Here is a 20,075-nt window from a genome sequence, read left to right as displayed (position 1 = left end):
ATTCAACTTTACATTGGGTGTGAACAATCACTCCATGTGCTACTTTTCTTCAGCTCCTTTATGTTTTGTTACTGCATATATACCAGCTTATTTTTTTTTTAATACATCAAAAATAGCAAAGAACAAGAATGGGTAAAAAAAGGGAAATAAGGATCTTGGAAAATACTACATGACAATAAATACTGTCTCAAGGACAAGATCAGAGCTCACAGTTTCAAGCAAAAAGATACATACCAGGAGGAGGGCTGAGATGTAAACCATTCTTTAAACTCCAATGTACTGGGAAAATGCCAGCACTATTAACATGGCACACAAAGGATCGTCTTGTGGTAATCTCTGGTCGCAAATCATCGATTTCCACCAAAAAATATTTCTCATTGAACACCTGTAAATTTAATCAGGAGAAATTAAGCTTGACAAACATTAAATGATTTCTACATGTGATTTACAAGGATAAGTATCTTAAACGAACATAGCTAATTCCATGTTTACCAACCATAAAGACACAGGATCACAATCTCAATATACTATGTATGAATCCTTAGGGATTGAAAGGATACTTTCACTAAGGACATTAATTGGGGTTTTACTCCCATATAAAGGGTTTACTCCCTTTATAGAGCAGAAAATTTGAATCTTGGGAACCTCAAAATAGTTACTGCACTGTATTTTTCAGGGAATTTTGGCTTCCACATGCATATTCAGAATCCTTGTAGGTGGAAATAGAGGGTTGTAAACAATCCAATTCAGTACACATGTATTAAATACATCTACAGAATAGAATAAAAGGATCTCCAAGCTGGAAAGAATCTCTGAGGTCACCCAGTTCAACCATACTTGAAATCTTGAAAAGAACTCAAAAGTATTATCTGGCCTCTGCATAAAAGCTAGTTGTGTGGAACCCACAACTTGAGAGAGCTTATTTGACTTTGGAACAATTCTATTCATTAGGAAATTTTTCTTAATGTAATATTTATTCCAACTGTGTCTCCACCACATGGCTCACAATTCTGTTCTCTAGAGTCAAGCAAAGGAAGTCTAATCTAGTTCTTCCCTCCATAATGTAGTCTTTCAGATATTTTGCTGTTTTTTTCTTAAATCTTTACCTTCTGTCTTAGAATTGATACCAGTCATTAGTTCCAAGGCAGAAGAGCAGTAAGGACTAGCAAATGGGGTTAAGTGACTTGTCCAGGGTTACACAGGTAACAAGTATCAGAGGCCAGATTTGAACCCAGGACCTCCCATCTCTATGCCTGGCTCTCTATCCACTGAACCACCTAGTTATCCCACTTCCAAATATTTTATAACAGTATAATTTGTTCATCAAGTCTTCTCTTCTAAAAACTTCAAATTCTTTCAAACAGTCCTCACATCGCTTATTCTCTAGTCCACATGTCCTATTTCAATATGTCAATGTCTTGAATAAAATGTCACTCAGAAAAATAAATATTTTATTTTCTATTCCAGATGTAGTCTATCCAGAGTAAAGTACAAAAAAGATTATCACCTCTCTCATTCTTAATATATGATGCTGAAGGGGGCAGAGTTAAGATCACAGCTTAGTAGCTTCAACTGCTCTGACACTCCTTCCAAACCAACCAATCTTTAAAAAGCACCTCAAAACGACAGGAGTCAAAAGTCAACAGCAAGATGGAGTGTAGGGGCTCTCCCACTGAACACAACTTGAAAGTAGGCAGAGAGTTGTTTTTCATAGGATATGGGGAAACCAGAAACAAAACTGCACAAAGGGGAGTGCTGGCTGACCACTTTCCACCTACTGCAACAGAATCCACAATGGGGCATAGACTAATTTTGGGATCCTGGGACATGGGCTACACCAACAGAAGAGCACCTCAGACCCACCCCTTGAACTCTCAGACTCTGGTACCAGCCCATTGTGAGTCCTGGAAGTCCATTGGGCATGCACTGCTATGGTGAAGACCTAGCCCCAAGGGCGCAAAATAGTTTACAGAGCTGACCCCTACAAGCCAGCACAGAAGATAGAATCAGAAAATGGCTTTCAGAATTCCCAGTCCATAGGCAAAAAAAAGGATAGAAAAATGAGCAAATAGTAAAAGAAACATCAAACCATTGAAAATTTCTATGGGGACAAAGAACAAAGCACAGAACCAACTATTCTGTTATACTGTTATAAAATATCTGAAGGTGGGGCAGTTGCATCACTCAGTGGATAGAGGTCCAAAGCAACCACATGCAAAACTTAAAAACAAAATAAAATAGATTGATCTTAATATATAACGCTGGAGGCAGCTGGGTGGTTCAGTGGATTGAGAGCCAGCCCTAGAGACAGGAGGTCCTAGGTTCAAATCTGGCCTCAGACACTTCCCAGCTATGTGACCCTGGGCAAGTCACATAACCACTATTGCCTAGCCCTTACTACTCTTCTGCCTTGGAACCAATACATAGTATTGATTCTAAAGTGTAAGGTAAGGGTTTAAAAAAAAAAAAATATATATATATATATATGGTTGTAGAATAGCCTTCCACTTCCACTTCCACATTATATGTAATACTATTCTACAATCCTACCCCTTTGATTTTGTTACTTTGGAATCTTAATTTTTTTCCAAAGCTAGACTCCAATCATAAATGTCAACCCACTAAGTCTAGGAAAATGGATGAATTTACCATTTTCTTTAAGATCTCTAGTTCTCTTGTTTTTTACCCATATTGTACAGTGTGTGTATATATAGATCATCTAGGGCCACATGACTGATCCTGTCTCTTTTCTTGAATATAATCTCTATAAATTGTTGGTTTTCTCTACTGTGCTATCTAGTTTGAGAGAGAGAAGTAGATAACTTTCTTTCTCTCTTTCCATTTTCAATGTAAAGCCTTCTCACTAAGATTCACAAGCTTTCAGCAACCCATATTTTACTTATTCTTTCTTATTCAGTACACAATATCCCTTTCCAAGAGTCCATCATTCCTCTATTTTACTGTGGTGCAGAAATCCAAATCTCATTCTAATACATTATATTCTCCTATCAGATCTCTCTTTCTTTTAAAGTAACTATTTTCAATTAGAGTAAAGATAATATTCCTTGGCCCACAAGTTTTTTAGCTTCTCTCCCAATACTTGATAATTTTTAGCAATGGTTTGTGGATTCCTTTATATACAATCATTTAGCCTCATATATATCACTAGCAGTTTGTAAATTATCTGGTTTCACTAGTTTAGTCTGATTAGCTTCATTAGGTTTTCTATCACATTCTACTTATGCGTTCCTGAAACATGTGGCTATCTCCTCAACAGTCACCAACTAATAAAACCCAAATTCACCACAGCTCATCTCTTCTTCCGACCAGTAATTGATCACCTCTTTTCACGTCATCATTACATAGCACAAAAGAAGTTTTCATCTCAAGTGGAATAGTTTCCATTTTATACTGTTCAGTAGTATATATATATATATATATTTATATGTTTTTATATATAATTCACATATATATATAAATATTTAGTATATATATTTTTATACTGTTCAGTAGTCCTTCATCCCTAAATTCACAGTATTGATCCTTCCACTCAAACCACTTCTGGCGCAAAATTTAGGATTTCATTTCTCTTTTTGAATTTTCTTCCATTTTCTCTGTGAAATACTTCTTCCACTCAAAAAGAAACAACAACAAACATAATTCTTCCTGATAATCTAGAGAAGAAAAAGGTATTCCTCCAATCTTTTTACCTGAAACTGGCATAGTACAGTTTAAAGTAAAAAATAAAACCACAACTACAACATAAACCAAAAAGACCACAGATTTTGGAGTGAGGACCAATAGTCAAAAATCTCAGATCTACAACTTAGTATTATTTGGCCTTAAGCCTCACCTCCTTAGTACTCAATTTTTTCATTTACAAAATTAGATTAGACTACATGATCTCAAAGGTTCCAAAGGCCCCTTCTAGCTCTAAACCTATACTCTCTTAATAGGAAAAACCTGATCTTTGTGCAACAAAGCCACATGCTACTTAGTGTATGTAGAAATACAGCAAAAGCAAGAACAGAATAAAGACTACCTGTAACTCACTGGTATAGGGAAATCTTGAATGAGGAAACTGCCAATAGCGGTTAGCATTCTCTGAAATGTAATCTTAAAGAACTGCCTAGAAGCACTGAGAGAATAAATGACTTGCCCAGCGGCACACAGAGGCAGAACTTGAATCCAGGTCTTCCCGGACCAGAAGCTAGACCTCTATCTACTGCCTTTCAATAATAATAATAGTCATAATAGTAATAAAATGATAATGTGGGTTGTGTCAGCATCACCTCATTTTATATCTAGAGAATAATAGAGAGGTTACATGATATAGCTAGGATTACACATCTAGTAAGTGAAAAGAGAATGTAAACATAGGTCTTCTAAAACTGAAAATCCACTGTTTTTTCCCTAAGCATGGTATACTTTGTGTTAATGTAAAATTCTACCACCCTTCCATACTCTCCTTGCTGGGTCTCCTTTTATGGGTTTGGCATATTTTCTCCTATATGACACTTGCTCAGCTGCTTTTGATCCACAATTAGCAATTCCTGTAAAAGCTTTAATACAAACAGAAGCTATCCTCAGCTGTTATGTGACAAGATCTCCAATGTCTAATTTCTGACCATTTTTTGCTGTTTACTTTTTTCCCCCTCTCCTCTGTAGTATATCCTCAGATGTGTCCTCCTCCGCTTCCTCCTCTCTGTGACCATCTCCACTGCTTCTGGGTTGATAATCTAACTACTTTGTGGGACCTGTAAGACTTCTATAACTAAGTGTCATTATTGTAAAATTTGTTTGAGCTAGCTGATCTCAAGAATTTTGTACACTACGAGCATTAACAATATTAAACTTAACATGTAGGGCCTCATGACAATTAAATAAAATTAAAATCATTTTTTTTCCCCTGAAATTGGTCAAATGACCACAAAGTCCTAAAGTTTCTGTTAAGGAAAAGCACATTCCCCTGACATTTCCTAGAACAAAAGACTCTGAGTGACCTTCTACCAACCTCTGACATGAAAGGAGGTAAACATAAAGAAAATTATTTTTACCTTCACAACTGTAGCAGGAGAAATTGCAAAAGGAGCCAAGGGGTCTAACGCTTCCAATTTCATGTTTACAGAGAATGTGTGATGACCAATCACTGGTTTATCCTGGAAGGAAAATAACATATTGAAATAAGGACAAAAGATACTAACATCTCTTGCTTAATTTTTCAAAAGTCTAGTGACTTCAATATTAATTTTTTAGACTATCTCAGGCTTATGTGAAATAATTATGCTATAACTGTTCGATCTTCTAATAGAAACTGGGTTAATCCACCTTCTTTCCTAGGGAACAATTCAAAAAACTAACCCAAAGAAATTAATATTTTGAAGACATTCATACAATTTATCACATGAAATTAAAAAGGGAAATCTGGAGGAAGGGGAGACAAGGAATATGATGCAAACATTAAATATGCACTTTAACCTATAGCTATTTAGCTAACAATGCAATTTTTTAAAAAGGCTAAAAGATAAAATTAAACTACCTAAGATGTTTATTTATTTATTTTTTAGATTAAACCCTTACCTTCTGTCTTAGAATCAATACTGTGTATTGGTTCCAAGGCAGAAGAGTGGTAAGGGCTAAGCAATGGGGGTTAAGTGACTTGCCCAGGGTCACACAGTGAGGAGTGTCTGGAGTCATATTTGAACCCAGGACCTCCCATCTCTAGGCCTGGCTCTCAATTCACTGAGCCACCCAGCTGCCCCCTCCCTAAGATGTTTTAAAGTCATGTAGATGGATGATAAAAGTCAAAACCACTATAACAAATATTATTTTTCAAATTTTCTCTTACAGATACATATCCTCCACAACCACTTGCTATTTACTATTTTATTATTAGAACAATATCTTTAAAGTTTTTCTTTTACCTTAAATAAGTCAGATGGTATCACTGATTCTTCTTCTTCCTCTTTAATTTTGGTTAAGATCTCCTGCCACTCTGCCTCATTTTTCAAATGTCTAATGGCTTCAGAAAAAAACAAAATGGAAGCATAATGAATATTAAAAATTGTTCAAATGTCACAAATGGGAAATTATTTTCCAGTGACAAGTGTTATTCTAAAGCAGGGGTCAGCAACCTTTTTGGCCAGGAGAGCCATAAACGCCACATTTTTTAAAAATGTAATTTCATGAAAGCCGTACAGTGCTCACAGTGCACGTTCCTGTAACAGTACCTGAAAAAAAATTGACTTTATGGCTCCTGCAAAAAGAGCCATATCTGGCCCTCCAAAGAGCCAGATATGGCTCGAGAGCCATACGTTGCCAACCCCTGGCCTAAAGTAACCCCTAAAACTGAAACCTACTCCCAAAATGCACCTGAAGAACTTGTTACTTATTTTCAATACTTTGACAGATAATAGTCCTACTATTGGCTGAGGAGTTAAGCCTAAGAACAGAATTAGAAATAAGCAGCTAAATGTACCTAGATGGAATACATCATTGAAGTAGCAGAAGATGCCTTACCAAATCTAATTTTAAACATATTGCAATAACTGAAGTACTCATTTAAAAATATAGGTCTTTACAAGGCTTGGTACTCCATGACTCCCACTTATTTGAACCCCTCACTTCTAAGTTTTACTTCAATTTGGTGATCTTAAACTAGCACTGCAAATTACAAATGGTAAGGGGCTTAGAAATAATGAAACTGGAAAATTTAAGACATAAAATCATAAACTTTACATTTTTACAGCTCTATAAACTTTAATGATATTCAATGATATTCATTATACATACTAAGGGGAGCTTCCACAACACATGAGAACATGATAAACCATTAGTCTCTGATAAACCATTAGTCTCTTCAATATAATCTATTCTTATGAAATATCTTTTTAAAAGTTGTTCTTTACCTGTTGGAGGTTGAAGTTCATATCCTTGCTGAGAGGCCCAACCAACTTGATGAAGGAATGGATCTAGGTAAAATAACCACTGTTCAAACTGGTCAGAATTCTCCAGACCTTCATAGTGCAACTTCAACCTTCCCCCAATATTATCTGCCACATTAACAATCCAAGTGCTTAAAGAATCTTGGAAATTTTGACATTCCAGTCTAGAGCCTGGTGCAATGAGATCCAAAGGATTTTTCCCTTTATGAAGCTGCAAGTAAAAAAGGGAGACAATGAAATAAGAGAACAACAAAAAACAAAATTAACATACACATAAATTTGGATTAAAAAACATCAAATATCTAGTATGAAGGAGGTCTATAAATGATTTTAAGAATTATTTTATTCGTGCATTAACAAGAGACCCAGAGGAGAAATTTTGAAGAGATGAACAACAATCTCGGAAAATAAGAAGTCACAGCTGGTCAGTAATCTAAACTAGGAGAAAGACTATCCACAGAGAGAGAGGAGATAAAAGATTAACCAATATATTTAAGTAAAATTTAGAAGTAATGCCAAAAACCCTATACAATTCTTTTACATTTTTATTGATGACATACAAGGTGATGTTATGCTATAGCTGACTAATCAAACCAAAAACCAAGTTCAAGAGAACTCTACATGTTTCATTACTTGGTTGCATTCAAGATTTTTAGTTATACTAAAAGAAAGGAAAAGCTTGCCTGTCTTCTCAGTTATCCATTATAAAATCACCAAAGTCAGGAAATTTTTTTTCAAAATTTATGATTTAATCTCTTTTAAATACCAAATATTATATTTATTTTTCTCAGTATGTATTACTATTTCCACTTAAAATTACTTATTCACACATACAAATTATTTGTAACAAATATGAGAAGTAAGAAATTATTAAGGAAAAAAATCACTTTAAAGGAAGGTGCTTTGAAAATGGCAATAAAGTAAACCATACAATCCAGAAAGAAGATCTGGAACCAAGAAAAGAATATCTTCTTGCAAAAATAACTGCTGTCAAAGACAATGAAAGAAAAGGAGGTAAATTAAACTTTGAACATGAAAAATAACCCAGAGATACCTAGTTTCACATGTATGCCTAGATTATGGGGAATAGAGAATGGATCAGTAGTTTCATTGATATGAGGAAATCCTGGCGAAGGAAAACTTCTTTTCTTGATATAGGTTAACACTTTCTCTGAAACTGGTAGACTTGGAATTGACTAGGATGCCCAAGGTTGACACTGAGAAGTTGGTACTTACCCTATATTAACATCCACAACTATGTCAGAATCACTTCTGCTACATTTTATGCATGTAAACCTGGATAAATCACTTTCCCTGCTGTGTCTCAGTTTCCTCTTTTGAAAAATGAAGGAGAAAAACTAGATAACTATTTTGGGAAGTCTAAAAGCACCCAGAAAAACAATTTGGCACAGGTGATAGAGAAACTTCCTGAAAATTAAGGAGATCTGGGTTCAAGTCTTGCTCCTGATTCATACTGTCTGTCTGTCTGTATGTAGGTATTTAACAAGTCACTTAACTGCAGTGCCCCCAGGCAACTCTAAAAAACCACAAGTTGCAGAACAGGTGCCAACCTACATCAACGGGAGCATCCACATCCAAAGTCCCTTCTAGCAATGAAATAACAGGACTAGCAGTTCTTCCCCAACCCCTCCAAAAATTGGAGACTCCCAGAGAAGATGAATAAGTACATTTATCCAAAAAAATTTTAACAAAAAATTTCACTATAATTTCATGTAAGTTTTTCTAGTTTTCTTTTAACATCAACACTCACGCCCTCTAGCAGGTTAGAAGGAGCAGTGCATGCTCCTTTCAGAGTCTCCCGTAAGAATTCATTACAATCAGAAATCTTGTCCTTGATACCTACATGGGAAAATAAATGGATAACAATTATTCCCCTAGTCAAAAACAAACCATATATAAATTTAACTTCTTTAAATTCTTAAATAATATTCTGAAGACTTATTTGTTATTTAAAGATCTACTAAGATATTAGGACATCTATTTTTCTTTGTAGAACTGAGCAAAGACAAAATTCAATTCCTCATTTGGATACATAGAAATAATGCTTGTCAGTTTAATGTAGGTTGCATATATCTTTTTTTTACTTAAAAATATTTTTTCCATGGTTATATGATTCTTGTCTCCCTCCCTTCTTCCCTCCTCCCTCCCAGAGTTCACAAGCAATTTCACGGGGTTATACATTGCATATATCATTTTAAAATATTTTATTTTCCAATTACATGTACTAACAATTTTCAATATACATTTTCTGAAATTACATGATCCAAGTTGTCTCCCACCCTCCTTTTCCTTCCCACTCCTGGAGATGGTAAGCAATTTGATCTAGGGTTATGCATGTATTATCAAAGGCTATATATATATCATTAAGTCCAAGGTTGGTCAATTCCCTCCTTACAGTCAATCCAACTAAGGAATCAATCAAATACATATATTAAGCACCTATCATATGTCAGGCATTATTAGGAAACAAAAAAGGCAAAAGACAGTCCCTATCCTCAATGAACTTACAATTATGGGGGAGACAACCAACAAATAAATATATACAAAACAAACTATATACAGGATAAATAAGAAGTAATTAACAGAGGAAAGGTACTAGAAGTAAAAGGGGTTAGAAAATATTTCCTGTAAAAGATGGATTTTAGCTAGGACTTAAAGAAGCCAAGAAAGGCACTAGGTAGAGTTGAGGCAGGAGAGAGATCCAGAGAAAATGCCCAGAGTCAAGAGATAAGTGTCTTGTTTGTGGAACAGCAAAGGTGCCAGTGTTACTAGATCAAAAATAGCATGGTGGGGAGTTTAAGTTTAAGTCTAAGAAGGCTTCTAGAAATATAGAATTACGCTAGGCTATGAAGAGGTTTGGAATGCCAAAAAGAATATTTAATCCTAGAGGCAAAAGGGAGCCAATGGAGTTTACTTAGTAAGAGGGTGGTGAGATCAGACTTGCACTTAAAGAAAATAATTTTGGCAACTGAATGGATTACAGATTGGAGTACAAGGAGTCTTGAGACAGGCAGGCCAACCACCAGGCAACTACAATACCCAAGATTTGAGGTGATGAGAGCCTGTACCTAGAGCAGTAGTAGAATTAGAGGAGAGGAAAAAAGGCATATTTGAGAGATGTTGCAGAGGTAAAATTGATAGAGCTTGACAACAATTGGACATGGAGGATAAAAGATGGTAAGGTGTCAAGGATAACTGTCGTAAGTCTGAGGAAACTAGAAGAATGGTGTTCTCTACAGTAATAGGGAAGTTTTGAGGGGTGAGATTCTGAGGGGAAAGAAAATGAGCTCCAATTGGACATGTTGAGTTTAAGATATCTATTGGACATCCAGTTTGAGATGTCTGAAAAGCAGTTGGAGATTTGTGATTGGAGGTCAGCAGAAATGGGTAGAATTGGTAGATTTAAGAATCATCAGCATATATGGGGGGTGGTGGCTTGGAGGGAAGGGAAAGAACATTAATCACGGAACCATGGAAAAATATTCTAAATTAATTAAATACAATTTTTCAATTACAAAAGAATCAGCATAGATATGGTAATTTATAGGAGGGGGCTGTTTCTGTTGAACTAGACTCAGTCAGTAATTAAATCCAAAGGAGTTGCTGAGATCACCAAGTGAAGCAATACAGAGGAAGACAGAACCCTATGAAACTCCTACAGTAAGAGAACATAATCTGGAAATGGAACCAAAAAGGCGATAGAAGGAATAATTGGATAGGAAGGAGATCTAGGAGAGAGTGATGTCCTGAAAACCTGAGGAGAAGAGAGTATCAAGAAGAAAAGAGTGATCAAAAGTATCAAAAGCACCAAGTGAGGTGCAGGAGAATGATTACAGAAAAGGTCATTGGAGTTGGCAACTAAGATATCAATGGTAATTTTGGAGAAAGCAGTTTTTCTAGAAAGGCAAGATCAAGAAGTTGGATTGTTAAGGGAATAACAACAGAAGAGGAGACAGGAGAAGTACCTAAGGTAGATAGCTTTTTCAAGTTCAGCTATAAAGAGCAGAAGACATAAAGGTTGATATAAAGCAATGGTTCCCAAATTTTTTTGGCTCCCTTTCCAGAAAAAAATGTTACTTAGCCCCCCTTGTCACATACTATCACCACCTCCTTACACTGCCCCCAAATGTACCTGTGGCCATCACCACTCCCCTGGATCGCTGCAGCACCCACCAGGGGGCGGCGGCACCCACTTTGGGAATCACTGATATAAAGGGTGATAGCTTAGAAGAATAAATTGAGGGAAGTTTTCAGAATGGGACATGGTATATCTGTAGGCAGCAGAGAATAAACCAATAAACAGTATGAGATTTAAAATAACTAACAGTAGGTATGACAATGAGCAATCTGATGGAGACAGGATGGAATGAGGATCATTTAAACAAGTAGAGAGGTTTACCTTGGTAAGAAGTCAACCCACTTTATCAGAGGAGAAGGAGGAGAGAGTAACAGAAGGCACCAGAATGATAAGAGCTGAAAAAAGAAGCTCATGGCAAATTGCCTCGATTTTTTTTTTAACCCTTACCTTCTGCCAATTACTACCAATACTGTGTATTGGTTCCAAGGCAGGAGAGTGGTAAGGGTGGGCAATGGGGGTCAAGTGACTTGCCCAGGGTCACACAGCTAGGAATGTGCCTAAGGCCAGATTTGAACCCTCTTCTGAGCCTGGCTCTCAATCCACTGAGTCACTCAGCTGCCCCCCTCAATTTTTTCTGTAAAACATACAGCAAGATTCTCAGCTGAGAGAGGGGAGAGGGGACCCATAGGAAGTCTGAGGAAGGATGAAAAGGTTTGGAAGAAGCACTATGGACAGTGTGATAGTGCTATAAGGAAAAGTACAGAAAGATAACCTCCAGGAATTGATGGAGAGTGAAAGGAGCAGAGCCAGAAGAACATTGTACACAGAGATAATACACTGTGGTAAAATCAAATGTAATGGACTCCTGTACTAGCAGCAATGCAATGACCCATAACGATTCTGAGGGACTTATGAGAAAGAATGCTACTCACATTCAGAGGAAAAACTATGGCAATAGAAACAAAGATGAAAAACAACTGCTTGAACACATGGGTTGTTGCGGATATGATTTGGGATATAGACTCTGAACAACCACCTCAATGCAACTATCAACAACATGGAAATAGTTCTTGATCATGACACATGTAAAAACCAGTGGAAATGCGCATCGGCTTGGGGGGTGGGGGTGGAGAGTAAAAACATGAATCATGTAACTATGGAAAAATCTTTTATTATAAAATTAAAAAAAAAAATTTAAACCTGTTTAATCTTATTACATGGGCAGTTTTAGCAAGATTAACAATTTGGTTTAAAAAACACAAAAACATTAAATTAGATTAGAAGCATCAAATCACAAGGGAGGAAGGACCTGAGAAATAATAGCTAGGAATGCTACAGGAACCACAAACAAAACATAAAAAGCCCCAAAGCATAGCAACTGAGAGCCATTAAGCCATTAACCTAACATGCCCCAAAGGCACTTACTATATTACCAAAGAATACAATGGAAGTTCCTAATTATAACCCTGAGAAAAGGTTAAGTAGCATCTAACACTTTGTGCTTAATAAAAATAAGGGGGAAAATTATATATTTTGAAAATATTTTCTTTCAAAATGGTTTTAAAAAAGAAATTGTGGTGGTCTTTTAATATTTATCTGGAAAACTCTTAACCAGACCTGAGCTTCTAGAAAAGCCACAGTTTTGCTAAAATACTATTGCATCCCACAGGAAATTTTCTATTACCTTCAGGTGCTTTGAGAATCTTCTTATTCTGCTCACACCAACCTATAGAGTGTAAATCAGCTGTCCTGATATCACACCAGAAATCTGCCTTTCGGTCCTCTCCATAGCCATCATAACGCAACAAGAGTAACTGCCCACATGTGGTGATGATGGTAGCAACCCAGTAAATTTCATGGTCAGATTTTACTGCAACTTCTAGTTTCATGCCAGGAGCAAATCCATTCTGCAGACTTGTGTCCACCTGAATGATAAAACTCAACCATCAGACCATCCATCATGGCAGATAAAAACATTCTTATGAACAATATTTCTTTTTCAAAGAAAGTCTTTAAACATAAAGGCTTAAACAAAATGTTCTTAAAAACAGAACAAAAATTAAAATTCTAACATTCTGTAAGTAGACCAAAACAGGAGTGGTAATACTTTCAGAAAAATGAAATAAAACGTTTTACCCACAAAAGGATATGATTACAGAAACCTTATTTCTACCAAGTATGTAAATCACTAAACTTTCATAGACCTTATGAGTTTCATAATTATCTCCTATTACTCAATATATCAAGCATTTGTGCATAAGGTTCAAAAAAGTTGAATCATCTGCCCAAGGTTCCTCAACTAGTAAGCCCAGAGCCTTCGAAAAATTAGGTGTTAGCTAGATAACTAGATGAATAGAGATCAAATCCTTACAGCTGGCGAGTACATACTGGGAACTGTTTAATCTTTTTTGTTTTTAAAAAAATTATTTAAAATTATACGACTTCATTAAATATTGCTGAAAAAAATGAGTGAATCATCAGCTGAAACAAATATCCCTATCATATATGTTATTTCTACTTTCACACATCTGTATTTGTATGATGCATTTGAAAATTTATTCTATGCTATGTAAGTATATATGAATAATTAAGCTTCATTCTCATGAACCCAACTAATTAAAATCAGTATAAATTTAAATAGCCACTAGAGGGGGCTCAACAGCTTTATTAAATGATAAGGCACAAAACTAAATCACATCTGCCCTTGGAATATGCAATTTTAATAAGAAAATTCCAAAAAGGATATACATTCTGGATGTATATTAATATACGTGAAACAGCAAGAAAAAACCCAGAGAAAGGCAATTCTATATGAAAATATATTAAAAACAAGAACTTCAGTCTACAAAACAAAAAGACTTTTAAAAGAGAATATAATAAAAATGTATTAAAAACACAATATAGATAATATGGTCACTGCTTTGTTTACCAAATGCCAGCATGAGAAAAAGTAGATACATTCTGATATTTAAAAGAAGCACCATTAGCTACCCTCACACCATAAAAGAATATTGTTTTTTTATAGAACTTATTACTTTAAGTTATCCAAGATATCCAGGATGAACATTGGCTGAAAAAAGTCTGTATCAGGGGGTTTTACAAATCTTTTTGTGGTCATGTGATGGACTCACCTGGTAGTCTGGGCAAATAGGGTTTAATAACCCCTTTTCAGGATAATGTTTTAAAATGCATAAACTGAAATAACATAGGATTATAAAAGAAAACAATTTATACTAAAATAGCTATCAAAATATTTTTAAAACAAGTTTGCAGACATCAAATTCGGCACTAGTAGTTTAGATATATTTATGACAAGTTAAGTCACACAGATATATAACTAAACTTCTGAGATTAATGTTGTGTGATTCTCCTTTAATGCCATATTTAACAGACAAAAGGTTATTATAGAAGCCATTGGAATAAGCCATAGGATAGGCATGATGTTCTTACTGTAAGCAAGAAGCAATGAGACAATCAAATGTCTCTTCTTAAAATAAGATGAAGCACAATGAACTGACTGTTAGAAAATGGTTTCTTCTCCTACTCCCCCATCACTGCTACCTGAAGAGTTACTGTCCCCAAGGCAAAGGACCCTTATTTAATGTCTCAATGAGCACTAAGAAATGATTGGAGCAGTGGAAATAGCACCAAACTCAACAGTCGGGGTCTCTGGTTCAAATCCAGCTAGCAAGTTCACTAGCTAGACATCAGACAAACCACTCTGCCCCTCCTATCTTCAATGAAGTCATCTGCAAAATGAGGGAGGTAAGCCAGATGATCTCTCAAGTCTATAGTAGCTGTAAGCCCTATGATTCTGTAGTACACTGTAAGCTTTATCAATTCAAGTGAATATATAAAGAACACTATGGTTTTGCTCATTTTATAAATAGGCTTCTGAATATGATGCTACAAAGACTGTAAAATACATAAAAGGTTACTGAGTCAACTGACTAATCTGATGAAAATGAGAAAAAATAACAACTATAGGTTATTATAATTATACACATTCTTAATAAAAAATGGACACTCAGCTTACCTTGACCTAACTTAAATTTAAAATCTTCTTATTTATAGGTCTTATACCATTAATCCAGGGAAAAAGGAAATATAGGAAAAAGTCAAGAAAATAAAGCAATGGCTTACATGTTTAAAGGACCCATGTGGAGCTGCTATGGATCCTGTGTCTTCTAGATATTCATCCCAGTTAAATTCCACTTCCTCCAACCCAGATCCAGCATCTAGAATACCAACAATAAAGTGAATTTCTTATTATTTGTTAGTCAACACGCATTTATCAAACAGTACCTACCAAGTGCCAGTTATTATGCTAAGTACTAGCAATAAAAAGAAAGGTGAGAACAGTATCTGCTCCCAAGAATCTCAGTCTACCACAAGACAACCTGCAAGCAACTGTACAAATAAGACAGGCATAAGATAAAAGAGCTCATCTCACAGGGAAGGCACCAGAATGAAAAGGGACTGAGAAAGGCTTCTTGCTTGAATTTAAGGTGAAATTTGAAAAAAGCACATGAAGCCAGATGGTAGAGATGAGCTGGGAGAGTTTCAGGCATAGTGTGGGAAAGCCAATGAAAATACAGAATAGGTGTTTGAGAAAGCAAGAAAGCCAGTGTTACTGACTAGCAGAGAGCATAGAGGAAAGTAAAATATTACTAGACTTTAAAGTCAGGAAAGAAGTAGCTTATGATGGACTTGATATTTTATCCTAGAGGTAATAGGGAGTCACAGGAATTGATTAAACCGGTAACAGGATTAGACTTGCATTATCATTGACTACTAAGTGAAGGATGGCTTGGAGTAGGTAAACCAACCAGTAGGCTATCACAACAGTACCGATATAAGGTGATGAGGGTCTCTACACCATGATGGTGGTACAAGTGTCACAGGAGAAAAGGGGATACAGAAGATGTTACAAGACTAAACAACAGAACCTGGCAATCTAGCCATTCCATTGTGCTATGGAATTTCTCTAATGTATTTTAAACTGGACTCAAATTATAAGAATTCAATTTGCATATATTTTTTCAGAATATATCTACAGCACAAAAGAAAGTATATCTGCAATGACAGAACTGTTATTCTAAGTTTCATTTTTCAGAACTTTTTTGATCACCTAGGTTTGAGCCTAGGGAAACAAATGGTTAAATTCCATTAAGTGACTGATGTGATTAAAAAGACCTTAAAAAAATTATTTTAGGTTTCTTTCACATCCTAATTCCCATTTTGAACTTTAAAATTAGTGCATAAACAACTCAATTTAGCCTAAATGGATATTTTATAGTGAGATATCTCTGGTAAATTTTTAGAAAGAATGCTGGACTTGGAGTTAAAGAAGTTGGTTTTAATTCCTGGCTTTTGTGCAACCTTGAGCAAATCATTTAACCTATTTGAGCCTCAATGTCCTCAACAGTCAAATGAGGAAGTCAGACCGAGCGACCTGGGAGGTCCCTTCAGGCTCCAATTTTGTCAACCTCTAATTGGATTTTATTGAAATACGAAGCCCACAGGTTCCTACTGAATTAAGTCCAAACAAACCAACCAAGTTCAATTTTTAAAATATGAAAAGATGGAAGATGGATGCATAAGCAAAGCTTGTTCGTATAACATTAACAATGAATGTCAAGGACAATAGAGGCATTTTTAGGTACACAAAGGTTAAGATTCACAAGCTATAAACTTTCACTCCACTGTAGTCACAAACAGAAGTAGTCATATGCATGATATCAAAATTCATAAGGGTTCTATCTTCACAACATCATAACGCAAACTGGATAAGAACATCAAGACTAGAAAACTGCCCCGTTTTTCCTTTCTCTCCCTCTTACTAAATTCTCTTGCATTTCCGGTCTTTGTGCTTTTGTTCTAGCTATCCCCCAGCTTTGGAATGCTCTAATCCTTCCATGTCCAATCTCCTCCAACTCTCTTTGTTTCCTGGACTTACCTCAAGACTTAGGGGACATAACCTTTTGTGGTCTTCCCTCTGTTATAAGTAAGAGAGCAGATGAGCAGAGTCTGCAATAGATGCAGATGCAGGGAAAAGATTCTAGAATGTGGGAGAAGAGGGTGAGACAGTTGACTGGGGTTTGAGCTGGATATTTCTCTGGTTTTGACCTGGAGGGACTGACGGCTTATCCTTGGTGACTGTTTCTACTTTGACTTCCTATCCTACCTGTTGTTTGTTGGAGCTTTGCTGTTGTTAGCTGTATCCACCTGTAATCCTGACCATCTGACCATCTGACCTTCTGATTTGTAAGATCAGGTCTGGTTCCTTTCTGGATCCAGGACCTTTTCCCTTTGCCCTGCATTGCCTAATTGCCTAAGATCACTACCTGAAACACCATCAAAAGTGGGATTGGTTTAATGCAGGTTTAGCTAGAATAGGACTGGGGACCTTTTAGGTCAGAGAGGATAGACTTAGTGTAGGAAATTACTTTGAAGACTTCCTGCAAGGGAACAACTTTAGATCTGGGGTTTGAGATAGAGACATAAGCAGCATTAGGGTTACCCAAATTCCTTCTAACCGTTCCTTTTTTAATTAAATCAACTTTTATTTACTGTCTTAGTGGTCTGTGCATGTTACCTCAGGACAGACTCTGCCTGTACTGGGCTTGGTTGGCCTTCCCAAACCTGTTCATCTTTGATACTGGCTCTATCTGAACCATCTGGACCCATTCCCTAAACAACCCTCTTACACCTCTCTGACTTCCTTCCATGTACTATATATATAATTGTTTATATGTTACTTCCCCTATTGAATGTAACCCCCTTGTGGGGGGGGGGGGGGCTTATAAATTTTCATTTCTTTGTATCTCTAGTGCATACAACAGTGCCTAGCACATTGTACATGCCTGTTAATCTAATTTTAGTCTATTTTCCCAGCTAATCACCCATTCTATCCCTTCAAAATTATCTTCCAGAAAAAGAGTCTAAATGTAATTCCCCCTACATAATATTTTATCTCCTCCTGCACAGACCTTATTTCTAGAATGCTCCTCCTCACCTTGCATGCTGGAATTTCTATCTCCCCTTAAAGGAGATTTCAAATTTTTCAAACGTTGTCTCCTGGATCCTAAACCAATTGTTTTATTTTGTATTTATTTTAGATTTGTCAAGGAATATATCACATATCCCCAATGAGAATGTCAGTCCCTAAAGGGAAAAGAGTGCCTCATTTTTTTACATCTATGTTTCTCTTATCTACTACTATGCCTGGCTTTTACTAAAGTTTGCTGATTGCTTGATGAAGCACATGAAACACTACTGTTTGAAAGTGTGATACAGTGATAATAGATGGCAAAAGGATAGAACAGCACCATTCTTAATTTGATTCTTTTTTCCTGGCCATGGAAAATAACCTTAGGATTAAGAAGATAAAAATAAAAACTGTTAATAGTGAACTACATCCAAGATAAGGAGATGAAAGCAGGACATAGTCAATAGCTATCCTTGGAACTTGAATGGTTTGGCAGAATTGCCACAGCTATGTGGCCAGTAGTGATCTTTCAAAGATGACAAGTAGTGACAAGGACTAATGAGTGAAATGATATTTGAATCAAAACAAGAAAACAGAGAAGCCCTCAAACTTTTGCCTTGACTCTAAATTCTAAAATGTATAATTAATGGCATGGTGTATGAGCATTTAGCAAAGCAATCAGTGATCACTAACATACAATATGGCTTCAGAAAACCCTGTTGGGGACATTAGTCTGATAGATCCAGGTAATATGGTAGAAGTATTTTACATAAATTAAGTACCTGTTATATGTAGAATATTGTGTGCAGCAACAGGAATACAATGATCAAAAATAAAAGTAATAATGATCCTCACTCTCAAGCAGTTTACATTTTAGTCAAGGATACAACAAGAAAAGAAACAAAATGTAAATTTGCATAGGCACTAATAACTAAAGAGTAAAAGAAATATTTAATTTAAACCACTATGGGAATCAGGAAATGCTTTAGGTTGAAGTTCAAATCTAAACTGAGCCTTGAAGAAAGTTAGGAGACTAAGAGGTAGAAATGGAAAAAAAAGAAGCACATTCTGGGCACAAAAACATAGGAAAGGAGTTCAGAAACAGCACTGAATTCTGCAATGGTGTGTATATAAAAGAGTAACTATGAAATTATTCTAGAAATACAGGTAGTCTGTAAAGTTTTTTTTTTAATAAAATAAGTCATTTTATAGCCCTTCCTCAACCCCAACCAAGTTGATGTTTTGTTTAACCCCAACTAAGAGTATATACTTGACTTCAACTTTGGACAGTCTAGTCCAGGGATTGGGGGTTTAAAAAAATATATTGTGGTAATTTTATTTCAGTAAAATTGTTTTTTTATGCAATCCTATGTATTTTACTTTATATTTTTTAAAACATTCTTCTGAGGAGAAAATTACACAAAAAAGGTTAAGAACTCCTGGTCCGCAAATATCTGCTTCTTATCCATCAGTAAATCAACCCTCCTTGAAAGTCCCCTTTGCTTTTCTGCTTTCTGTGTCATCTTCAGATTTTAAGCTCCTTCAGGGCAGGGTCTAGCTTTTCATTTGTATTTGTATCCCCAGAACTTAGCACAGTATTTAGCCATAGTAGGCACTTGAAAATTGTTTATTGACTGTTTCAAGAATCAGATGAGAAAAGGGTGGTTAAAATGGTAAAGTTCTAGATCTTATCACTTAAGTATTACATATCATAATTACTGGCAACCATTTCACACTGTATCAAGCTAAGTATGTTTCTTCCAAAGTACCACTTTAACCATGTCAAACATTGCTGGCAACATCTGGGTTATTAATATTTTAAGATAAACCACATTACAGTAGTATTAGACAGTTCCTGCAGCTGTCATTTTTGCTGAACTATTTTTTCTTTGTTACAAGGGGAGGCAGAGGGATTCTTGTGCAGCAAGAGATGTGAGAGCAATATCAGGAAACAACTGTGATATTTTTAAAAAGGCATAAATGAGCCTTATTTTAAAGACAGAACAAAACATCCAAAAAATCCATATGGCAATTATTAAAT

The 20,075-nt window shown here is 35.8% G+C and overlaps 1 protein-coding gene across 1 annotated transcript in view; it reads right to left on the bottom strand.

Moving 5' to 3' along the window:
• SFMBT1 (Scm like with four mbt domains 1) overlaps positions 1-20,075 on the bottom strand; it is a 164,430-nt gene that overhangs the window by 32,232 nt on the left and 112,123 nt on the right. Inside the window, exons 3-9 of the mRNA XM_044672764.1 lie at positions 15,187-15,281; positions 12,728-12,968; positions 8,716-8,804; positions 6,909-7,155; positions 5,925-6,022; positions 5,058-5,159; positions 235-385 (exon numbers count right to left, since the gene is read on the bottom strand). Of these exons, the coding sequence (XP_044528699.1) occupies positions 235-385; positions 5,058-5,159; positions 5,925-6,022; positions 6,909-7,155; positions 8,716-8,804; positions 12,728-12,968; positions 15,187-15,281 (1,023 nt within the window). The remainder of the gene's footprint in view (positions 1-234; positions 386-5,057; positions 5,160-5,924; positions 6,023-6,908; positions 7,156-8,715; positions 8,805-12,727; positions 12,969-15,186; positions 15,282-20,075) is intronic.

The sequence above is a fragment of the Gracilinanus agilis genome, chromosome 1 (assembly GCF_016433145.1).
Source record: "Gracilinanus agilis isolate LMUSP501 chromosome 1, AgileGrace, whole genome shotgun sequence".
Taxonomy (NCBI): Eukaryota; Metazoa; Chordata; class Mammalia; order Didelphimorphia; family Didelphidae; genus Gracilinanus; species Gracilinanus agilis.
This window is presented reverse-complemented; position numbering and strand designations above follow the sequence as displayed.